The following is a 25,069-nucleotide window of genomic DNA, read 5'->3' on the forward strand; positions in this document are numbered from 1 at the left end:
TACAGTTTTAAGTTCAAACAGCGGCAGGCTTTGAGTTACACCATGAAATTTTGCTTAAAAATTATGCCTAACAAATTGCGTTGGAGAGTATCAACAATACATATAACAACATCTAATACTGAAGCTAAGTGGAATAAAAATATCAAAGTTAAAACTTTGTCACGATAACTCTTCTCTGGACATACTTTCACAGTGGTAAGAAACAGCAAATTTTGTATCCGACAATAAAAATTGCTAGTCTAAGCTTGTGCAAGAACTCTCAAGAGCGGTGTATCAGTCACCACTGGTTTTTCGGACAGCCGATCGCGAGAACTGGAGAACAGTGTCGGAAGGGAAAACTGTCAAATCTAAACAAATCCTAAATTTGGAATTGTCAAAGTTAACTTGTCTTTGTCTTTTGATCGTTGTTAATTGATTATTTGACTCAGCCTTTCGATTGATTATAAAAACTCGATGTATATTGCGGATAGAGATTTTGGTCAAATCTTGAGGCCTTTATTGTTTTGGGTGCCTAAAATGACTGCTTCAGATTAGCTGTTTGATTAATGGGAGTGCCGATAACCGAGAAGTCTCGTCGGACTCTGAATCCGAGTTAGAGATAGAATATGTTGAAGTCCTGTCTGTAACCGTATCATATTTTTTACCTGTACCATAAAGTTTGTACTGTATCAACTCTCAACCTTAAGGTCGGGACACACATAACCGCACCGTGCCCGACACGTGAATCGGCCGAGTGTTGGTGCGGGCTCGGCTCGGTTACCGTGAGGCCACACATGTCCGTAAGTAGTTCGAGTGCAACAATCTTACCGTTTATACAAGAGCATGTTTCTATTGGATTTCTAAGTGCTAGATACTTAAAAAATATTCAGAAGATTAAGTATTGCTTGAGATGAAGAATGTTAATTTTATTGTTGTAATTGTTATTAGTCGCTGTGGTGAATGAAACATTGCAATGCTACACTAAAGCTTTGTACAATTAGCTAATTTGTAAATAACATTATCTTGGTTACATTTTTATCCCTATTATTCTTGTTCATGTGTTTTCATTGTAGTGAATTTCGGTCAAATACACCATAAACATTATATTATTTTGGTATTCTTTTATAAAACCCAAGAGCATAGTGTGAGGCAAGAGTTTGCCATGTTACAAGCCTTTTTATAATAATTGTAAAAAATAGTAAATATTTGTAAAATATATACTAGAGAACATGTTTTTTTCTTGCATTAAAATCTTATTGCAAATAAAATATTTTTATTTTAACTTTATTGTAGTGAAAAGAATAAAAAATAAAAATGTCATAGAAACATTCTAAATATTATGATCCATACAAAATACCGGAATAAATTTATCAAGTAACTTTCAATACAGCCAAGATAATTTGAATTTTGCGCAAATAAGTATACCCTTGTTATTTCTTAATTAATGAAAACTTGTTATAGATTTTACATAGTTCGAATTTAGTCGTTTAAAACACTACAACAATAGTACTACATAGTTTTTTTTAATTTTTTGTAATTTGAGCATAATAAGAAAATATGACTAGTTTACTCTAAATGTAAAAAAAATTAATACTTTTATCAATAAATATGATTTTGTACGCGAACGCAGGGTGTAAAGTTAGTAGGCTATACTAAATAATTCAACAAAATAGAACGTTTAGACTACTTAAAATAGTTTTAAAAAGAAGAATGCAACAGTAACCAACATAGAATTATATTTCAAAACTCTATTCAAATTTATGCTTTTGCAACTCCTTATTTTCCGTAATCTTCTTCCACACATTCTCATTATACTCTGCATTCTAAAATTCTTCACTTGATTGATCATAACTTTAAATAATAGGATAAATAAATAATAGATAAATAACAAGAAATTTCCTTACTTCTTCGATAAGTGTTCTATATCCATGACTGATGCCGCTCGTAGACCGCACCGTGCCCGTCAAAATTCAAACTCTACATATCGGTGACGGTGCGGGCACGGTACGGCCACGACGGTCTGGTGTCGGTGCGGACATGTCTGAACTTGCAGGTTCAGACTGCGCTGCGATTCTTTCACCGTATGACGGCCAACAATCGGCCGACACAAGTGTCGGGCACGGTGCGGGCATGTGTGTCCCGGCCTTTATTCTGTTTGATAAGATGCTCGAATAGGCCAGTGGCCCATGAGGTCGGGCAAAATGAGGCTTAAAAGGGGATCAGTATCTCCTGATTTATAAACATAAAACTTTATTTCAGTTGTATTTTTAACATCAAGTAAGACTAGTTTCCCCATTCTTTCATAAATACACGTAGGATATGGGCACTAATTCTATGCATTTAATTTCTGAAGACACCTTCTACCACAGTTAGTATGAATTTTTTCAAAACAAATCCCAACAACTATTTCTGTTTAGAATTATATGTGTTATCAAGAATACTATTATTATTAGCTGCAAAAGAAATAAACAAATATCTAATACCTGTGAATCCAAATAAAAAGCTAACAAGGAACGAAAGTAACCTCTCTCTAGAACACCTACATAGTCAATGAATGGAGAAACGTAGTCATCTAAATGGCTGCGATAGTCCCGCCCCTAGCGGCTATAAAGCAAATAACATGCGTTACGATACGTTCCGTGACGCGAAACGAAAGTTATCCCCCCGGAGCAAAACATACACCCATAATCTGCCTAAAGTACGCATTTTCAAAACGGTTGTGAATAGTATATGTACGAATATAGAGTAACACTTTATTCTTTAAAGTGACGTTCAACATATACATTTATTTAGAACATGACGTATACTTTCAATGTTATTTAATTTCTATCTAAGTGAAGATCAAGTAATTGTTTATCGTTTGAACAATGTTAATCTTCTTTCAAAAAAGAAGAGTAGATCTGGCTTATTGACGCAGTGGAATTCATTAATAATACCCAGCACTTTGCGTAAATCCATTAAAAATTCGAACTGTTTAAGAAGAATCAATTTTGAGGTGTTACGTCTTGTACTCGGAGCGTAATCTATCAAGTACCTCAAGCTCAATAACTCTTTTACAGTTTTCTGCAGAAGAACTTAGGCATATTGTATACTTGAGGTATCTGAGCCAGTGGAAGGAAGTGTTCTTCAGTTTATAGAAGTTACTATGAAATCATTAAAGTATGGTGTGTTTTAATAACAGCACCCATGAAACAGCACTAAATCATAAATGCTGTTTTCTCTAGGTCTGTATTATTTAATTCTAATTTCTCTCTTTATTTCAATGTATGGATTGAATTTCTTTGTGATATAACACTTTTTAATATTATTTAGCATTAAATTATTTAATATTAAATATTTTGAATTGTATTACTTGAATATTATTGTATATTTATTACCTTTAGATATCCAAATGCTACATTTGTTTTCTTTTACAATATAAAACATTTTCTTCTGTTTTTCTCAGTAATTTGTGGAAATAAATGTGATTTGATTTGAATAAGACGCTACGTCAAACTTCTCTAAATTTATTAAAATATATTGAAAAATACAACGTTGCAATACAACGTACACTTAAATTGCCAAACTGTAAGAAATAATAATTATTATTAAATCAACATGTCTAAGTACAGGTAAGTTATTTCGTGCAGAAGAACCACATTTTCATGGAAACGTGTTTTTGGAAACGCTTAGTCAAGACAACAGATATACTGAACATAAGAGTTCTGTCTTCCGGGGTACTAAACAACAACCTTCAAATTAATCCTAGGAAATTGATTTTCCCTTACGTTTTATAATAAAATGTAAATCGTGTGTAAAACCTAAATTCTGAAACACAGACAAAGATACAAATATCTTATTTTTAAGTTTTCAAATACGCAATTTACACTATTAGTACCGATAAAATTACAAAGGTCATGTTTAATCGTGTCATTGTGTTTTTTATTGAACGATAACGGTAGTTTGTTGTGCCTATAGAGAAAGTCCATAACTATTGTCTTTGTAACCTAAAGAATGGTTTTAAGGTGAAAAATAATATTATCTGTACTAAGTCCATTTTAACGTAATATGTTCCGACAAATATCGTTAAATAATCAGTTGTACTAGTTTCTTTTATCATTTATACGTATTATTTGCACCATCAAGCACCTTTTAAAGTGTTGCATTTGATTAAAACATACCTAAAACGTTACATTTATTTATAAGATGCAATATTTCACTCATTTCATGGGTATCAGTTAATAATTTATTTTTTGGTACATTGCATAAAACCTCAAAGGGCGTTAGTTTTTCCATTATTTCAACTTTCAGACGTCTTTGTGATATCTACTTTTAGAATCAGCTATGTATTGCTGGATGCCCATGACAATGACAGACAACAGTCTCGACGTGTAAGACTCCGGGTCCGGATTCACAATTAGTTACTATATTAACACTACCTAACTTATACTCCTTGAAGTTATCTTATATTACCTAAAATATTGCTTATAAAACACATTGTGTATGTGTTTTTAAAGTAGAAACACAAGTAATAGAATTTTAATTTAGCATAACAACAATAATTTAAAGGAAGCAGAATTTTCTAGATAAGAAGTCCTTTTTCAGCTTATGTAAGCCGGAAGAGCATGACCCTAACCAGCAGGTAGATTTCGGTTTAACGTCTAAAAGCCCCCATAATAATGTTGATTTTAAGCTGAGGTTTCAGAAGTATAAATATTTTTCTGGCTACGGTCTTGCCCAAGAAAAATTACTACTCTAATACGAATAACAAACTAGCAAAGTTTAATAGTTCTCCCAATCTTCTTTATTTGACAAATCCAACAATAACCTAGGGGTTTTATATTATGAGTGATTAACTTGACGTAAGATATCCAACGCTTGCCTTCCCTCTCTCATCCTAGTTGGATTGAAGGTGACGTTATTACACAACGACGCGACGTGGCATTTAGGATTAACTAAAGGTATACAGTAAATAAGTATTGATTACTGTGTAGAGCGCAGTTAGGGTAAAAAAGAATTGCGAAAAGGAAAATAAAACTGTTGGACTTTTACCAGTTTATTACGACAGGATGGTGATTTCTTTTTTCACCGTGGAACCGCAACAACACCCAACTTGTACGTCTTAGAATATAATCCATCATATATCTGAAGACCCAGCACATCCAGCCCTAAAAAACGACAAAACTTACCAATTTTGGATTTACCAGTACACATTCAAAATATTTGAAAAAAGGCAGTCGCGCGACTGGCCGACAGAAGTGACTTCTTCTTATAACGGAGTATGACTATAGATCTTGAGGAAGTATGTTTGCTTATTATGGTTATTAAATATGTGATTTTCTGTTATGTGCGACAGTGTTTTTAGTTTGAAGAAATGGAACATTTAACCAGCATGGACCTGCAATTTGCGAATTATATTTTGATTTTCAAATTTTTATTGGACATTGACAGATGATTTTTCATTATTTGTAAGAAGATCAACATTGTTCAAACGTTCTGCTCCTTTATTGTCTCTATATCTTTGCGAACGTTGTCTTGAAAGTTCTTTTGAATATAATTTAGCCAATTCTTTTTGCCTTGCCTGCTTCTCTTAATCAGTAGTATTTTTATTTACGCTCACTTCTATTTTCTGGTTTTTGTAAATTACCAATTCTGCTTCGCTATTTTCAGAGCTTCCATTACCACTTTTTTATTTGGTTTTGTGGATGAATCGTAATAACTGTCTTCGTTTTCCTTCATTATAATTATAAGTTGAAAAAGAAATAAACAAATATTTACTATATGTGAATCCAAATAACAATAATATATACTTTCTGTCACAGCTGATAACAGGCGTCATTCTCATGGCCTAGTTGTTGACTGCTGGTAGTTTCAGTCAAACGTGCTTTAAATTGGATGTTAGTTCAGATCAGATGTTTTTATAACGGTTTTTTTATGTTTCGGTAAAGCTGTCGTTCTACTTTCAAAGCACAAGGAAAACATAAACATGAGCGACAAAACATATATTCACAGCCCGCTAAAAGTAGTAGTCACTCTAAAACACTTTCTGCTATAAAATTCAAGAATGCATTATTAAAATTTCTGAAGTGAATTCAATATAGTTCTCTCTGCTTTTTAATCTTTTTTTAAAGCAATACGATGGACAGTTTCGTCATTCTCTTACACGTACTGGTGACTGGTAATATTTGTAACATACCTGACGAGTTACGAAAGTTACATTGGCTGCACCTATTATATACCTAAGCTACAAATGTTTATGCTGAGTAATAACATTACGGATTTCGTGATTTAATTGAAATGAAAAATGAAAAGTTGGGTTTCATGTTTTAGCATAATTATGTTTGACGACTGCTTTATTATTCATTATAAAAATTAATATCACTAATAATTATTCTCTAATTATTACATGTTTTAGAATAATTATGTATGAGGACAGCTTTAAAATTCATAAATATTAATATAATTAATTATTTCTTATAATTTACATATACTTCTCCCTTTCAGTCGATCGCCAGCAACGGAAGAAAAAATTCTGAGTAATTTGTAATCTTGCTTTCCTAATTTTGGTTGGCCAAATTTCTTTGACTTGTTGGATAAATCAGCTGATATGCAGTGTACAAAAAAACAACTCAACAGTCAGATGTTTGGCGTTTGGCCTTTACCATTACCGAATTCGAGCAGATCCCAATCAACGAACTGAAGTTGTTATCTTTTCGATTCAGCTTTGATGATCTTGTGGTTTTTTTTAAGTTTATGAATATAATCAACTAAAGGCTAGTAAGTTTACTCCGAAGTCACATAATATATTTAACAGAAATGATGGAGGCTCTTATTCCTGTGATAAATAAACTACAAGATGTATTTAACACAGTTGGAACCGATGCTATACAGTTGCCTCAAATTGTGGTTGTTGGTACTCAGGTTAGTAAACAGTTTATATAAGTATAGAATGATATTGAAATTGAAATCTCCACTAAGGATTTCATAATGCCATTACTGGGGTTAATATTGTTTTGTAGGCCAGGGTGTTTCTGATCACTGTTAATACTCTAAAGCCTGTTGCTTACTGGTGTGCTATGACCAGGCTAGGCTATGATTAGACACAATATATTGTCTCAATAATATAAATTTAAAATTGGCTTATTTATAAAATAAGTGGGTGATAAATTAGGATTCCATCATGGATTTTGTCTTGGGAGACCATATTGTAAATTGTAAGATTCTAAACAAAGTAGGCCTATATAGACAATTTAAATAGGAACTACCCTTTATTGATTTGTTGATAAAGGGATTCAAATTCTACTCTGAAAATAGTATAATTCTGATGGTTTGAACCACACATGGAACAGTATGACTGTTTGGTGATAGCCTATTGCAATCAGTTGAGTGCCTACTTGTAACCTTTCAAAGTTTGCTTTTAATGTTCAACATTTTTGAAGCTTTAAAAACCATAGATATATTTATAGTGTTTGTGTCCTAGCCAGTGTTTAATACTAACAGTAGTAGGCTGCCAGGTATTATTCGCAAATTTTTTATGAAATTACAGGGCTGCAGTATATTAAGCGACCAATATCAATATGACAATCAGATCATTCATGATTATCAAAACACTAACATTCATGAATAATGAATCCTTGGTATAACTACTGAAACCCAATTACGTTATAGGTATTTCAAATTACAGTATAGTTGGGCTGTTTTTGAAGTGACTACTTTTGGCGGGCTATGGTTGTATGTTTTACACAAGAAAATATTTTTGTTTCACATCACGGAATGTCACTTATGTTTATGTTATCCACATGCTTTCAAAGTAGAATGATAGCTTTACTGAAATGTAAACAAACCGTTATTTAAACATCTGATCTGAACTAATATGCCCTTTAAAGCATGTTTTACTGAAACTGCAACAGGAAACAAGCATGGTAGAGTACAGCAAATCATTGCAAGAAAATTTTTAAGACACTCATCAATCCACTAATAATTATTCACGAAACATCGATAGATTTCATTACGCATGGATTGGGATTATCAATATTTTCTTTTAATTATCAAAACTTGGGAGCTCACAAACATGATCTTGATGATAAAATTTAAAAAAATTAAACTTTGCAAATTTTATCAGAAACTCTTATGAGCAATTGAGAACCTATAGACATTCCAATTTTCAATGCATAGTTTATTTCAAAAGATCACAGATTGCAGCTTCAGTGGCGTATTTATCACAATACGCAAGACATATTGCTTATTATAATAGTTCACATATGAAAATGTATTGAAGGAATACTCGTAATTTGAGTGTACATAATTCTGAAATAGGGGAAATATGCGTAGTCCCCTACAATGTTATTTTCATAGTAATTATGAAAATTGACAAACAGTGTTAATCGTTGCTGTTTATATTCCAGTTAGAAATAATGTTCAAGAAATTATTAAATTTACATACAGAAACTTGTTGATATATACAGCAGAAAGGTTCAAGAATTCGTGGTGAGGTGAAAATTGGAACAAAATAATAATCATTTTGAGTTGAAATTTTAATACAAATTTTGCTGAAGAAACGTCATCATTAATTGACTTTTTAAAAGATAAATTAAATTTAAAAATGTCAAACGAAAGTATAAGTAAAGAGATATGGAACAACATTTGATACTGTGTTTACAAGATATTTAGCAAGATTTTATTTAAGAATTTCTATTTCTTATTTCAGTTATCATAAACCCATAATTTCATTTTTAGAATATGACAATGAAAATGAAGTAATTATTTTGGAAATACAAGATTGTAGTCAAAATGATACTGACCAAATTATAGAAACTAATATAAACGATAATATTGAAAATGTATCGTTACCCCACACTTCTGGTAAAAAAAAACATCTCTTGAGATAGTACCTAAATACCATGGTAACAGGTTACTGGAATGTAATACCTGACCACGTTATTTTTGGAATAGGTTATTGACAAATAACAGTATTTCCCGTCTCTAGAGGCCATTACTCAAATACCTTACATATGGTTCACTTATGTTTAAATTAATTTATAACAAGAATCTCCAACCAAATTACGTTATAGGCTTTTAAGATTGTATAAAACAATATTGTTATCCTGCAAAATAAAAACAGTGGGCAATTATTGATTATGAATATCTATAGGTCAAATGTTTCTATATTCATCAATTGAGATATTTTCTAATTGATAGTTGATTTGATTGTGTTGGTGGTCACATTTTACTGCAGCCAATTACAGTACAACCTCGTTTATTTTGATTTCATCCGGATAGATTTTTCAGAGTTAAAGGAGTCCAATTGTTTGAAGAGTAAACTATTTTATGCGTTTCACCATTTGAACATAGAATACGTATAAATATGTTATTTAAGATAACTCAAATATGCACTATCACCAGAGCGACTGATAAGATAAAATTCCTCTCTAAACACTGGACACATACTGTGTTAGAACAATTTTTTTCCCATTGACTCGTAGACTAAGTTTCATAGTTTTAATTTCATTGTTTCAATAACTTTAAAGTTTAATTAAAATAATTCTTAAGAGTGAAACAAATAAGACATGTGATCAGAATTTTATTTTTTAAAGATGTTATCTATTATTTTTCTAGTTGTCTTCACCTTATTTGGTTCACTAAAATTTCATTACAAAAATGAAAAATGACATATGTGAGATAACACTTTCTGCAAAACATTTACCTCAAGTATTATATTCATTATTAACGTAATATTATATTTATTTTTATTTCTGAACGCTGATGATATGAAGTAAGTAATTTTAAGTGTGGAACCTCAAATCAGGCTTGAAGCTTGTGAGGCCTTAAAAGTTTCTTCTGTACTTTCTACATTCATATGAGGTTGAACTGTATAATTTCAATATATGACATAAGTAAAATTACTTCTATACTGAGAGTGGTTAATAAGACCCAATAATTTAATATCTATAAAATGATAAATTAAAGCAAAATGCTTTATTGAATCGTAACTATAATGCTGTCTCAAATATTTATTGCTGTACTGAAAATAACTCTCTGTGACATTGCATATCATGGTATACTAAAGGATTGTCAGTTATATAGTATTACAACCAAATTCCTGCTGTCTCGGTTTATTTGTACAATAGGTATCATGCACCTATGTATATAGCCTCCTGTAAACGACATTGTAAATCCTAGTTTCATTCCGTCTGTCTTGATTGGGCGGGCAGCAGGCTTAAAACATTAAAAGGACTGAGATTGAGATAGAGAATGAAGTAATAGCTTGAATAAAATGTCAGCGGTAATATTATGGAACTAGAGAAAAAATGTATAGCTTATAAATTGAATAGCATGCTTTCAATTATCATGAAATTTCACTCACATTAAAATAATATAATGCACCAATAAGTATTATGTAAATTATATTGCGGCCATATTGAAATTTATGATACCTGTTCTTTTCTTGTTCAAAATGAATAAATATTTCTGTGTTTTGTTTTTTTTTTTACCCAAAAGGATTGGTATTGTAATGTACATGAATTAAAAAATACCAATAGAACACTAAGTAAAAAGGAAAAGATTTATACACAAACTATCCACTTAGTGGTTGGATTATAAGTTTGTGTCCCAAGTGAAAGCATTATTACAAAACTAGATTATTATTGGGTATCTAATAATGCTAAACAAATAATATTAAGTCCTTTTTGACACATCACATACAATATGTACAGTGGTTAAGGGAAGTGAGTCTGAGCTGGCCATTCTGTTCATTGTGATCAGTGATTTATTTTCAAATGTTTGTGTTAAATGTCATATGCTAATGATACTTCTTTATACAGTTGCAATAATAGCTTACTACAGTGGAAATATCAGAACAGAATACACTTAACTAGTTTTCAAGTAATACATTTTCGTGTAACCCAAATAAAACTAAAAAAATAATTCTTGATCTGCAACGTAAAAATATGAATGGTTTTTTTCCTGCTGGGATTTTTAATTGATACCAAACTGAGTGGGATTAACCAAGAAAAATATTTTAATTGGAAAATATCTTGAGTAAGCTTTTTTTAATTTAAATTAAATGATTTTTTTCTCAATTGATTTTCCTAGAGTAACCTATTTTGGCCTTTTCCAGTCCTATGTTGCCTACTGTTTAACCTATGAATGTTCGGTTTAGTCATGATTCTGACATGCCAATCATGTCAAAAATTTGAGATAGAAATATTTCTTCAATCTTGCGTGTGTGTCATGGTAGTGATTGGATATTTATGTAAGCAGACTTTAAAGATTTGCGATAAGGGTAGTGTGATAGGCAGGAACTGAGTGGTGAAGAGAGGGGGGCTCACTCTACTGGACCTATAGCTCATCTCATTGAGATACAGAACTCTCACAGAGATGTAACCGACCTGGATACACATTCATAAATACTCACAACAATACAAAATTGCAAATTTATACTTTATAAGTTTTATGCAAATACTAAGAAAATTAGGTAGATACTCTAATTCATGCAAACACATTTCTCACATTCCTGTGAAAATACCTAAATTATAAACAGAGAAACAAACTTATATACTGTAGTTAAATAAAATAGAAAAAAAATTTAGTATTATATTACATGGGGTGAAATGTATAAATAAACTAAAAAAGAATATACATACCAGTAAACTACACCAGAACATAAATATATCTTTGTTAATAATGGTCAAATGTAAAAGAAGAAAAATGTGCATAGTTTACGTATATTATTTTATCAAACTTCACTATTGATTTGTCAATCCAAAATAATTAAGAAATGTCACTTATAGTCATATATTACTTAGTTTACCATCTGTCTTTGTATTTGTGTTTTTAGAACAATTTATATCTTTAAACTAATAAAACTATGAAATTTAAACTTTGCAAAATTTTCATTTTAATTAAACTCTGTTTTGAAAAAAACATTAACAAGAATGATCATCTAGGGTTTGCAAATGGTTGCCATACACAATTTTTAAAGTTTGATAATTAAAGAATGGGAGATATTATTACAAATTTGTAAGAATAGAAAAGTAAGGTTATTTTTAGATAGACATTCTAAAACCAAGTTTATTTTCCTATGACAAATAACATCTGAATAGTAAAGGTTTTACTGAGCGGTAGTCCTCACTAAAATACACTAATTGAGTTATTGGTTATTGGATAATGTAATTTTATTTTAGTGACTTAAAACTTTGTTTCAGTTTTTTTTGGAATGTTTGACACATGTAAAACAGTAAGCATATAGTTAAATGGTCTATAGGCAGTGCCCTCGCTTTTAATATTTTGTATATTTTATATTTATATACACACACACACACACAGATATATATATATATATATATATATATATATATATATATATATATATATATGTATATACAAATATTCATTAGCTGAATGTGTTTTCTCTTATTATTGATGGTATAGCCATTGTTATTTGTAGCATTATGAATAATTCATTTGTGAATTTTATATTCTGTAACAAAATATATAAAATTTAGTTTTGTGAATTGATTTTTCAACCTAAACATACATGTGATTCAGTAATCAACAAAATGTGACACTAGCATAATTAAAAGTGGGTTAGAAATTTGAGAGATAAATGATGTTACAATTTAAATTTATATTATTGATCTCTGTTTTTTAGAGCTCTGGAAAAAGTTCTGTAATAGAGAGTCTAGTGGGACGAACATTTCTACCACGGGGAACTGGTATTGTTACTCGATGTCCTCTGGTTATTCAACTAAATTATTGTCCCAAAGAAGACAGGGAAAGAAGATCTTCAGAAGAAGGTTAGTAGGATATCTTTAGCACACTGCTAGTTGCTGGTACAACTTTCATTTAAATACAAAATTCACAGTACATTTTAATGCTTGGTTGTGTGTGGGGTGAAGGTATTTTTTCACTGCTGTGATGACATTTTTTATGGTTTGGGTTAATAAAATGCACAACACCGAATCTTAAATTTTTAGTTTACTAACTGAGGATAACAGTAAAATTTTCTGTGTAGAAAACATTGTACTACCAGAAGAGGCAGTCAATTTTTATTTCATAAAATCTCTGTATCTATAGTACATAATGTTAATACTTTCACTGCATTAGTAATTAGTGCATTTTGTAGAGAGATTTCTTTATGGTCTATACCTAACGGTCTTAGTTCTGTTTGTTCTATCTCAGAAAGTTTCAGTTATTACCATTGAATTCTTTTAGCTGTATTCATCTCACAATAAAACACGCTCAGTTTTATCATGGTTTGGGCTGGAAACAATTGTATCTGTGTTTTTGGACTCATAGGTGGATTATAAATTGTGTTTTTATATCCCGAGGTCATATCTTGAAAGTAACACTCATTTCGTTTCTCATTGCAAATGTTTGATTTCTTCGCTTTTGTATTTTTTTTATATTAGTATTAGCACAGCAAGTTTCTTTTGGTATCTTGTTTGTTATTTAATTGAAATTGTTAGTTTAGCAGCTTTAGCCAAGCCCTGCACTAAGTGTACCGATCTCAAGATTAAGATATTTCTTAATAAAAAGATCCTTATTTGCAATTCTCAAGATGATCATGTTCATCTTCAAAGCTTCAGATATACAGAGGTTGATTAGGAGTATTTCAAATCTTGTGCAGTAAGTTTTATGAGTATGAGAAGAGTACGAATATTGAGTAACTTTGGTCTATGGTACTATATTAGTTTCCACACTGGCTAAAAAACCCAGCGGCCTTTCTGAAGTTCCTGTCATTACTACTAAAGTAGTTCTAAACATTTCTGAAGCCAGTATTTTTGTATTTTTGGCCAATGAAAGAATTACTAAAATTCCTTTGTCCTTTGAAAAGGAGATTAAGAAAAGGTGATCTAGTATTCCTGAAGCCCTTGGTTAGTGAGTTGAAATAATCAGTTGTATTCTACAACTGTTCTTTGTCATATGCCAGCTTCAGTCAAAGCCTGAATGTAAAGAAATTGCTGGAAATGTAACAATTTTTCTTAGAGGTTCTCTAGGAAATTGTTGTGGCAGCAAAAACTGTATTACAGTCGACTCTCGATAACTCGAATTTCAAGGGAACGGCTGTTTTCTTTGAGTTACGTATAGTTCGACTTAAGAATAGTTCGAGTTATAGAGGTAATATTTCACTAAATTTGACTTACAGAGGTAAACAAAATAAAATTCGAGTTATAGAGGTACAAATAAACTATGTTTTTTATTCCCTACATCCTTTACAAAACTAATATATGTACTGTAACTACATACAGCATTTGTACTTACTGTCACACTGCAATGTATGCCTACAATTCATAAGTACTTACAATTCAAATTTGAAAATAATCCGTAATCTTCGTCTGCCTAAGGCTTTTTTCAAAATTTAAGTCTATAATGTTCTCAATAACAACAACAGCAGAGAACACGTTGTCTGGTACGTCACTTGATTGTTCTAAGTAGCTACGTAAAGTGTTCACTGCGGCCTTGGCTTCCTTGGTTGTGATGTCCGGTGGCTGCTCCATGCCGTCGTCATTGTCATCATCAGAGAGGACGTCTTCACTTGTTACAGTTGCGATGATGTCTTGGTCCGATAATGATCCGTAGACTGAAACACCCTCGTCGACATTTGCAAAATCATCAAAGTCTAAATTCGGGAGCTCGTTATTTATCACGGTCCACTCAGCTTCAGCGTTAGAAAGTCTTGGTTCTAGTTCATGGGTTAGTTCTAGTTCAGCTTCGAGTTAGCGAGGGTTGATCTGAAAATTTCGAGTTGTAGAGGTAATGTATTTAAAGACTTCGACTTATCTACTGAAATTCGAGTTATAGAGGTATTTTTTCTATCACTTCGAGTTATTGAGGTAAAATTCGGGTGCAAAATTAATTCGAGTTACGCATGGTTTTTTTTCGACTTAGGCAGGTTTTCTCAAGGGAACGGAAAAAAATTCGAGTTATCAAAGAATTCGACTTATTGAGGTTCGAGTTATCGAGAGTCGACTGTACTGAGATCAAAGTGTCTGTAGATACGCTGATTGAACTTGTAGACCGGGAATCAGGTTTTGATAATGATTCATCATTCAATGTGGACAGCAAAGACCTTTGCAATTTCCAGTTAAAAGTCCTGGCTAAAAAGCAAAACATGAATAGACAAAGCATTTTCACAATGATTAGGAGTTGTGGAACAGATAAGAACCTAAATTCTGTGAAAAACCGTCTCTGGTCATAATCTGATTTAAATCTAGCATCAGTGAGGAGATTGTTACTGACATTGTCAAGGTATTCAGTGTGTTACAAGTTGTGATAACCATACTGAATACTAGAGGTAGGGGCTACAATTTTTTGACTATATGAGAATAGTGTGGTAAGTCCATGTAAAAATGAAACCTATTTACTTTTTCATGGTTACTATTTATTTCTCAACATGTTTCCTCTTAGGCTTATACATTTCATCCAATGCTTATCCAGTCTAGTGATTTCTAGGTTTTGATCAACTGTGAACAGTCACAACATCCATTTTGCAGGCAGCTTTTTCATGTTTCAATGTTGATGCAAGATATTGTTTCCCCCCTTTCACTCGAGGTATCTATAGCACGAGCAAACTCACCTACCTTCACTCTTCTTTCATCTAGCATCAAATAATTTTGATCACATGGATTTGATCAATAATTTCTGGAAAGGTAAATCTACTGAACGTCCAGAACATTCAGTGTCACTTGTGCTAACATGGTGACTCCAAACATTTTGAAACCATTTAAACAAAATTTTAATTGAAGGAGCAGATTTAACATAATTTTTAACTAATACACATGGCTGAAAATTGGTGATTGTGTATCCAAGAGAGTAATGTCTAAATAAAATGTCAATACTCACCTGTCATTTACTGTATTCCAGCATTCATAATCAATGGTATACATATGGTGTTGTTGCTTGTGCTTGTTATTAAATTTGAGTTTATTGATGGGAATGTTTCCGTCCATCTGGAAGACTGTTGTGGTCAAGCAGATTCAAAAAGATGACCCATCCAATACTCTTTCTAATTTTATACCAAAAAGGTTGCATGCACCTTTTTAAGAGAGTATGCCATCTTATAACTCCTACACCAGCATGGAGGTCAGGTTGATACTATCTACATTTACTTCTAAAAAGTATTTTACCAACACATTTTTTTAAGAAACTTCCTATTTTAGGGTTTGTTTTCTGAATAGTCACTGGAACAGTTTAGTTTAACAAAAAGGATATTTAGGGTATCGTTTGATTAAACGTATTCTGAAATTTTAATTGTCAGTTGGCTAATGCTTCATGGCTCCAATATTTTATCTCTGTTTTTGTTTATTAGTGATAGAAAATCTATTTAACCCTTAAAGCGCTAATTTAAATTACTGTCAAACGCTAAGACATAAAAAAATATTTTTTTTTTTAAGTTCCCAATGCTAATTTTTGTTTCATATTCCTTGGTATTACCTTTATAAGAAAAAATAATAAACATGTAATATTACATATTTTTGAGAATTTTATACGCATGAAACATTTGAAATTTTGAATAAACTGCATTGCAGGACAATGTACATAGGAACACTATTTGACAGATTACATTACATTTATACAGGTTATTTATAATGAGTAAATTGTAACTGAAGTTTCTGTATGATTAGTACATAAAAATAAATAAGTTCAGTATAAGATTTTTAAATGTAATAATATGAAATTCAACACAAACTTATTTATACGATAGCCTACAAGGGAAATGAAACAAATATTTTACTTATAAACCTTATTTATTTAGAATAAATAAACTGGACTTGTATGGTGAAACTGGTATGAAATACAAAACAAATAATTGAAAAAAAATATTACACATAATATACCAAAAATGCGCTAAAACTACGTTGTTCGTAGTAAAATGATAAAAGTTGGGAAATCAGTTCACGTAAAAACAAACTAAAGTAATATTAGAATAACAACGGACTGATTCACAAAACACTTTGTTTGACAATATAACCAACATACGACCAACACACACGTAGTTAAACAGCTGAATGAAACGAACGCGTCTGTAGGCGTATGCCGCGTCACAGGCCATACAAAAAATGGCGGCGATTGCTTTCAACCCGAGTAGATACCGTTACAACGTCCACCAACGGTGACAAAGCATTTTGTCTAGTCCTGACAGTCTAAAGGAACATCGACCTGCTCTCTTACGGAAGTTTTAACAACTAATTCTTCGCCATTTCAAAAGTAAAGCTTTTGCGTTTGTAGACGTTATCCGCGTTTAAAGCATCGGCAGTTCCGCGTCTATAGGCGTTAGCCGTGTTGGAAGGGTTAATCCTAGGTATTCTTCTTTATAGTGATGATATAAAGATATCTATACCAACCATTGGATTAGAAGACCATTTGGTTCTTTAGCAAAACTGATTCCACTAAAATCAGTCACGTGCCCTGTAACCATAGCAAAACTCGTGTAGTTAAGTTTTCTTTTACTTGCATAACTAATCCTTTGTTTATAAGTAAAGAAAAAAAGATAATGTAAAATAATTAAGTGAAGAAAGATCTTACTGCCCCTAATTAAGATCAAGACCAATAGGACCAAGAAAAATATTTTTTTGTGGAATCTTGGTGTTCTCAGATTTTTTAATTTCTAAATATGTAGTTTTGTTTTGTTGTTAAGAATCTTTGTCCATTTTCAGTACCAAAGATTCTTATCTGATGCAGAATTGATCCTTGGTTTCACCATTGTCTGGGGTAGGAAACAATAGATCCTTGCACACTGATTTTACAATTTAGTATGTGCAGAATAAAATTCTTTCAAGGCCAGGCCATCCTGGCCGTTTTCAGAGCCGTTTGGAGTAGATGTGTGAAATGCTTTGACTTGTGCACTTTCAGCTGGCTTTCAGATGTATTAGCAAGAAGTATAGGTTTCAGAGTTTGATGATGTACATTTTGTATGAGAGATCAGTTTGTTTGTTCTTACTTTGGAGTATGTGACACAATTAATATATATATATATATATATATATGTAATGGTAGCACATTCACCCGGCAAGTGAGAGATCCGGGTTCGACTCCCGGCGGAGCAAGTACTTTTTGTGATTCAATGTTTATTGAAATTATATATATATATATATATATATATATATATATATATATATATATATATATATATATACTGGAATCATAAACACTTTTAGCTTTGATTTCTTTAATAATAACTTATGTTATAAAGCTTTTTGTATGGATTATATGTGAAGTAGATTGTGACTTATTATTTCTTTCAGCTTATAAGGTATTATTTTTCTGCAGTGTTACATGCTTTTGACATCATACCCACTTAATATTTTTGGTCATTGGCTGATGGAATTGGTGAGAAAATTTCCAAAAACATCATGGTAGAAAAATGTATTGTAATTGGCAGAATATAAGTTTTCAGATGAATAAATGAATTAATGTGAATTTATTTCCCAGATAAATAAATGTACAACTTTGACATCTTTATAATCTTAAATAAAGAATTGTATGCTTGGTAATAATTACAGTTGATTTTTTTGGAAATACCTATTTTGAAATACATTGGAACTTGAATAATTCAAACTTCAAGGGGCCAGTAAAATAATTTAACTATCCACAAATTCATATTACAAAAGCGTATTAAAAATTAATTTCAATTCCATGTTGTATTTATATTTAAAAAGTATTAATAACAAATAGTAAACAAAATATAAAGACTTTTGCAACAAGAAACTTCATACACAGGTCATTGCATACTCTTTGAATGATGTATCTCAACAGTGGTGTCTAAACAAAGACATCGTGAGGAGGAGGGGTTATTTGTTGTACTGGTAGGGGATGGAAGATTGACCTTGACACCTATGAAGTAAGCACAGAAAAATTCCGATCACATTGCGCACATAACTAACTTCATGGAAATAAAAATGACGCTGTGAATAACGTGGCGGGAAGGCAGTTCATTTGTATAAACATCATATGACTCATCCTACAAGTCAGGCAGTAAAGACTTGTGCAGCTATGTGTACAACCATAGTCCAACTATTAAGACTACACATTATAAGGTTGTCTCATTCACTTTTAGAAATTTTAACTCACAAATTGTACATGATAGATATAAACATTGTAAATTATCCAAAACAAAATTTAAATTAATCACCCACCCTCTCTATTTCAACATTATGCATGTTCCAAATGTCAATAAACTGGAAGAAAAATGTTAACTATCCAATATTACAGAGGTTCACTTTATCCATGTTCCATTGACACTTAAAAAAAAAAAAAAAAAAAAACATTCGATGAAACGTATATTTTTTGTGTGTGTTTCTGTAAAATAACATTCATAATTCCAATTATGTTCAAATTTGATAATAAAATAAAGACAATAAAAATAAAATAACAAAATTTTGTATAGTTTTAAATTAAGTTTGCACACTGTAAAAAAGTTTTACATTAGGCTATCTATACACAACTATCCTCCATTAAGTGTTGCTTGCAATGACAACACTTCATTATGCCTATCTTCAGTTTCTATGCTGAGGTGTAAGGGATTTTCTCATGATTTCAGATGTTTGACAAAATAATTGAAGCTTGCAATTGCTGAGGTAGTAGAGGTAACTGACCACAGCGGGTGCCGACATCACCATCAATCAATAGGAAATAGACAAATTGATGTCATTCATAAAGGTGTCATTTTAATTTGCTATTTAAACAGTAAATTAACATTTAGTAAGCTTTTTTTAAGAATCATTTTTTTATTTCTAATGTTTTTACTTAATTCTTACCTTATTGTGTATATTGTAATATAAACATAATATATTTATGTTATTAGGTTTGATAGGTTTTGTTTGCAATGATAACATTGTGATAACACTGAAAAGTTTTATTACACTACTTGATTACATTCAACAACAACAGAGTTTGTGTTTGGTTTTATTTTTTATAGCAAATTCATGTTTTAAGTTTAGTGTTATATGTTTTAAAAGATTGTGCCAAAAAATTATTAAGTTGTTGGAACCGGAACTGAGAACCAATATAAAATAACCGAAACTGAATAAAATGGAACTATCAAGTATGTTACTAATGTTATAGTCGTTATATTTTCAATACTATAATTGATGTTATTGAGATAGTGTTGTGTATGAGCTGGTATATTCCCAATGCAACCTTGAGACATGGCGATTCAAAGAATTCTTGACGAACATAGTATATTCCAAATAATTTCTTGAGGATGTCTGGTGAGAGGGCTACTGGATAAACTTGATTTAATTGGTTGCAGTAGAAATTACCAAAGAGAAGAATATTATTTTTGGATAATGTAAGAAATTCGGTGTCAGATGCAAGGTATCATTTAGTGCTCTATAAAGATTTAGGTTTAACTCATTTGCTGTGGCAAAAACTAAAATGGGGATTAGTGGATGTAGAAAGTATTCTGTGTTACATTTTATGCCAGCCCCAGTGGGGGCCACCCATAACTCACACACAAGTCATCGAATGTGTTTAAAATACTTAACACAAACGTTTTTATACAGGGGTATTGTTTTGTTAAACAATAATATACAGTATGAGGCAATGTCTACTGGTTATACTTTTAATAGGTCATATAACTCCTACACAAATAAAGATATTTAAGGAAAAATTTCATATGTGTTTTCTTAAGAATGAGGCAATTCAAAATAAAGTGCCACATGACCCCCTTCCCATTAAAAACATTCTACCTATGTCCAAGATACGTATTTCAAGATGGCCTCCACTCTTACTGTAGCTCATAAAAGTTTTGACCCCCCACCTACAGACGTCATTATGATTCCTTGCACGGTTTGACGTAGGGATGAATCCATACTTTTGCCTCACCCTGTATTTTGTATTTATTGCCTTAGGTGCAAATAAATATCTCTGTTTATTTATTACCAGTTGAGTGTTCTGGAGAATGTTGTTGTTTGATGTTTAAACCAGCTGTTTACACTTTGTCTTCTCAGGGAGGCAAATGGTTCTCTATTTCACGTTACATAAGTTAATAATAAAGTCATTAATTTTATGAAATCTGAGTTGTTTGCAATCTTATCAATAAGACTTTATAAATAAATATGAATGAAAATTTGAACTAGGAAAGTTAGTGTTTGAGTTTTTACAGGGACTCTTAACATTGAAGAATGGGGCAAGTTTCTTCACACAAAAGGTAAACTCTTCACAGATTTCGGTGAAATTCGCAGTGAAATTGAGCAAGAAACAAATCGAAAGGCTGGACACAACAAAGGAGTGTGCTCAGAACCTATTGTGCTGAAGATCTATTCTCCATCCGTGTTAAATCTCTCACTTGTTGATCTTCCTGGTCTTACTAAGGTACATTATGTAGTAGTAGCATAACATTGTTCTCTATTTTGTAGTTTCCTAACCCTTTGCACTCTTAAGGTCATTAAGTATGGCTCTTACTGATCTCTCGCTCTGCTCGAAAGAGATTTCAGGTAGTTGTTCTCTCGGCTCACTGAGTCACTGCTAGTGGCCTGCTGGGTTCAGAATCTCTGCTTCATAATTGTATAACCATGTATTGATTTGTATTTAAATTTCAGTATTTGACCTTCGACCCTTTAAATGACTGTTATTTAAATGCAATTCTTTAACACTTACACGGTTTAACTTCAAGCTTAAAATTTTTGTTATTGCTTATTTAATATTTTGTCATAAATGTATCAAGTGATATATAATTTAAGTTTGATTTTATCTAATTTAAAAGTATTTTTATTTGCAATATAAAAACACAATTGGTATCTGAAAATAGATCTCTAGTATCATCATAATATAAATGCATTTCCATATTTTGGTTTTGGCTCTGCCAAATGCTATTTTTAATAAATTTGTAGTATACACTACAGCAGCTACAGTGGCACTAGGATAAAAAAAATCTAAATGATGTTTGCTACGGTATATGCTGCAAATATTAATTTAGTTCCTTATTTGGTCGAAAGATTGTACCACTTTTCAGCCATGCTCTGGATAAGAAATGAATGTTGCAACTGCACAATACAGTGGACCACAAGTAGTGGCTTGATTTGAATGGGAAAACATCGAGGTTCATTAAGGGCACGGCGAACTGAGAGACATAACGTGGTCATTAATCTCCCGACTTAACACAGAAAACAGCCATGGTTACCCGTAATGACCCCTTGAGCTGAGAGGAAAATTACATAATTTTGTTACAACTGCAAAGGGTTAATAGTTATTTTTGCTCTAATATTATATTAGAGAGAAAATTAGTTTATTTCGTATTGGAACTACTATATATACTTCTTTCTTTTCTAATCCAGTCAAGGCACTGTGCCACTTTAAACATTAGATTTTAAATGCATGACTGAGATGGTAAAAAAATTTACAGAGGCTTTAAGTTAATTAATGAAAGTAATAAGTAGTCAATTAGATAATTTCGTTTTTAGTTTAGTGTGTGGACAAATCGTGCTATGATATGTTTATTGTGTCATGTTATGTAGAGATTGATCATCAGTCAAGGTTATGTGCCTTGGTGACCACCTCTGACGTGACAAATCGGTTGCATGTTTAAACTATTACTGCAATCTGTAACTGCTTGGTTACTAACCAGAAATTTTTCAAATGTAGTAAATATGGATCTTTTGTTTGGGCCTCGTATCAAATAAAACTGTGATATTCTTGAGAGGTTGCAACTTAGGTTCATCAAGCTGATTGGAGATTTGATGTAGTTCAACTTGACCTGTGAGACAGCTTCAGTGATCGTGGGTTGTCTGTACTGGTGTACAGGTGAAGAGATATGGATTTGGCTATTTGTTATAGACTATAAGTGGTTTTGTTGAGTGCCCTGATCTAATTGCCGAAGTTAACCTGCAGCATTTTAAATTGTAATTTCTTCAGACTACTAGATTATATGATCTGTTTGGCAGACTTCACTAATCTAGGATATTCCAGTATTGTGCCTTGATTGAAAATGTAATGTCAAATCATCTTGACTTCTTCAACTCATCTATAAATTTATGAGGCAACGTTTGAATCTACATTCAGGCCGACATCAGATTAAATTGATTTTCCCCATCACGAAACATAGTGCATGATGGACATACACCATCAAACATCATTCTTATGTCTCCAGGCTTGTTGCATATTGGTTTGTAGTTAGATATTTATACTAAGTATTTTGTATTGATTTAAAATAATATTTTTCATGGGTTAGCAAGTATCAATTAATCTAATAAGTATATTACCTTACTAAATATTCTAAAAATACTGAAACATTCTTGCTTATGCCTAACAGCATGCTGCATGATATAATATTGTGTTAAGTGTATTTTTATTAATACTTTCTCTGATTTTGTGTATGCTTTACAATTTGTTCTGTAACTCAATATTTATGAATATAGTTATTTTGTTCTTGCTAGTTATATTTTGTAATGAATACTATTGTTTTGATGATGGTTCCCAACTGCTGTATGCTAATCATAATGATTCTTCTTATATTATGTTTAATTACTATATGTAATTCATGTATGGTATATGTACATCATTCATTCAAAAAGATCTTCACCATCAAGTTGGGAAAAAATAAATATTTTATTACATTGCTTTGTAGGTTTTAAAAATTCTAAATTTCTTTTAAGAAACAATTTTAATAAAAATGGTACTAAAACTGTACAAACTGACAGTGTGAATGCTGCATAGTCCACATAAAGTTAAAGTTGTATATTATTTTGCACATATTACTTATTATAGAACTTAAACAATAGTAGGGATAACCTTGATGGCTCACTACAGTAAGTAAACCTGGTCCTTTGTCACATGATTCAGATACATTAACAGTCTTATATTAATGGTATAATGAGATAAATTTTTGTTTAAATTTAATTATTGACTGACGTGATGGTTTACAGATACAACATGATTACTGACACTTGCCATCATTATACAGGGCGTTTCAAAAAGGACTTTACAACTTTGAAAATTCATATAAATTTTATTAAACAAGGTACAGAGCTGGTTTTGGTGTTATTTTAAAGGAAAAAACTTCAAGTTTTTTTACCATAAACTAAAGATGTTCTATGTGGCTTCCATTGGTTATCCTGCAGACATCCCATCGGTAGTGGATTTCTTCTCAGACTCGCACTAGCACTAGCATTTCAGGTGTAACTTGCTCAGCAGCAGTGTAAATTCTTGCTCTAAGTTCAGGTAGAATGGCCGTACGTACACCATATCTTTTATGAAACCCCAGAAGAAAAAATCAGGCGGTGTCAGGTCTGGGGAACTGGGGGGCCATGCAATTGGCGCATCACGGCCAATCCATTGACCTGGGAAGCGGTCATGTAGAAAATCCCGGACGTCAGTCAGATAATGTGGTGGTGCGCCATCTTGCATAAAGAAAACATTTCGTTCTCGGTCATCCTCATCAATCTGCGGTATTAAAAATTGTTGCAACATATCAAGGTACACTATCCCATTGATGGTTCTCTCTTGGAAAAAAAAGGGGCCGTACACTTTCCTCTTGCTCAACGCACAAAAAACGTTCACTTTAGGGCTATCACGAACATGTTGTAATGTTTCATGTGGATTTTCGCTGCCCCAAATCCTACAGTTATGTGTGTTTACCTTGCCACTTAAGTGAAAAGTGGACTCGTCAGAAAAGATTATGTTGTCCAAGAAATGTTCATCATCATCCACTCGATTTAACATATCCACACAGAAGTTCCTACAGGCAATCTTATCAGTGTCTTTAATTGCTTGTAAAAGCGAATGTTGGTATGGTTTCGAGTGCAAACGTTTTCTTAACACACGCCAAAACCGTCGTATGTGGTACTTGCAGGTCACAAAAAACATTGTCTCACTTGCTCAACGACTTCGTCAGATGTGCTTGGACGACATGAGGATTTTTTTATGTTCCACTGAGCACCCTGTTTCTACAAAACAACTATGCCACTCATAAATTGTAGGCCTACTAGGAGGGTCTTTAGCCTACTTGGTACGAAAATTACGCTGAACTGTTGTCGCAGACTTCGATTCTTCAAACCAAAACACACAACTAGCACGCTCCTGTCCAGTGAAGGCAGCCATGTTTAACGTAACTAGCGCTTGTGCGGCGCGATTAGGCACTAGCGGACTACGCGAGTCAAAACTTGAACTGTTT

At 32.0% G+C, this 25,069-nt stretch overlaps 1 protein-coding gene across 2 annotated transcripts in view; it reads left to right on the forward strand.

The window, feature by feature from the left end:
- Positions 1–6,602: 6,602 nt before the first annotated feature.
- LOC124369120 (dynamin-1-like protein) overlaps positions 6,603–25,069 on the forward strand; it is a 58,798-nt gene continuing 40,331 nt past the window's right edge. For both annotated transcript variants that reach the window (XM_046826879.1, XM_046826878.1), the window contains exons 1-3: positions 6,603–6,879; positions 12,608–12,752; positions 21,065–21,273. In XM_046826879.1, the coding sequence (XP_046682835.1) occupies positions 6,775–6,879; positions 12,608–12,752; positions 21,065–21,273 (459 nt within the window). In that variant the 5' untranslated portion in view covers positions 6,603–6,774. The remainder of the gene's footprint in view (positions 6,880–12,607; positions 12,753–21,064; positions 21,274–25,069) is intronic.

Source organism: Homalodisca vitripennis, chromosome X (assembly GCF_021130785.1).
Source record: "Homalodisca vitripennis isolate AUS2020 chromosome X, UT_GWSS_2.1, whole genome shotgun sequence".
NCBI classification, from domain to species: Eukaryota; Metazoa; Arthropoda; class Insecta; order Hemiptera; family Cicadellidae; genus Homalodisca; species Homalodisca vitripennis.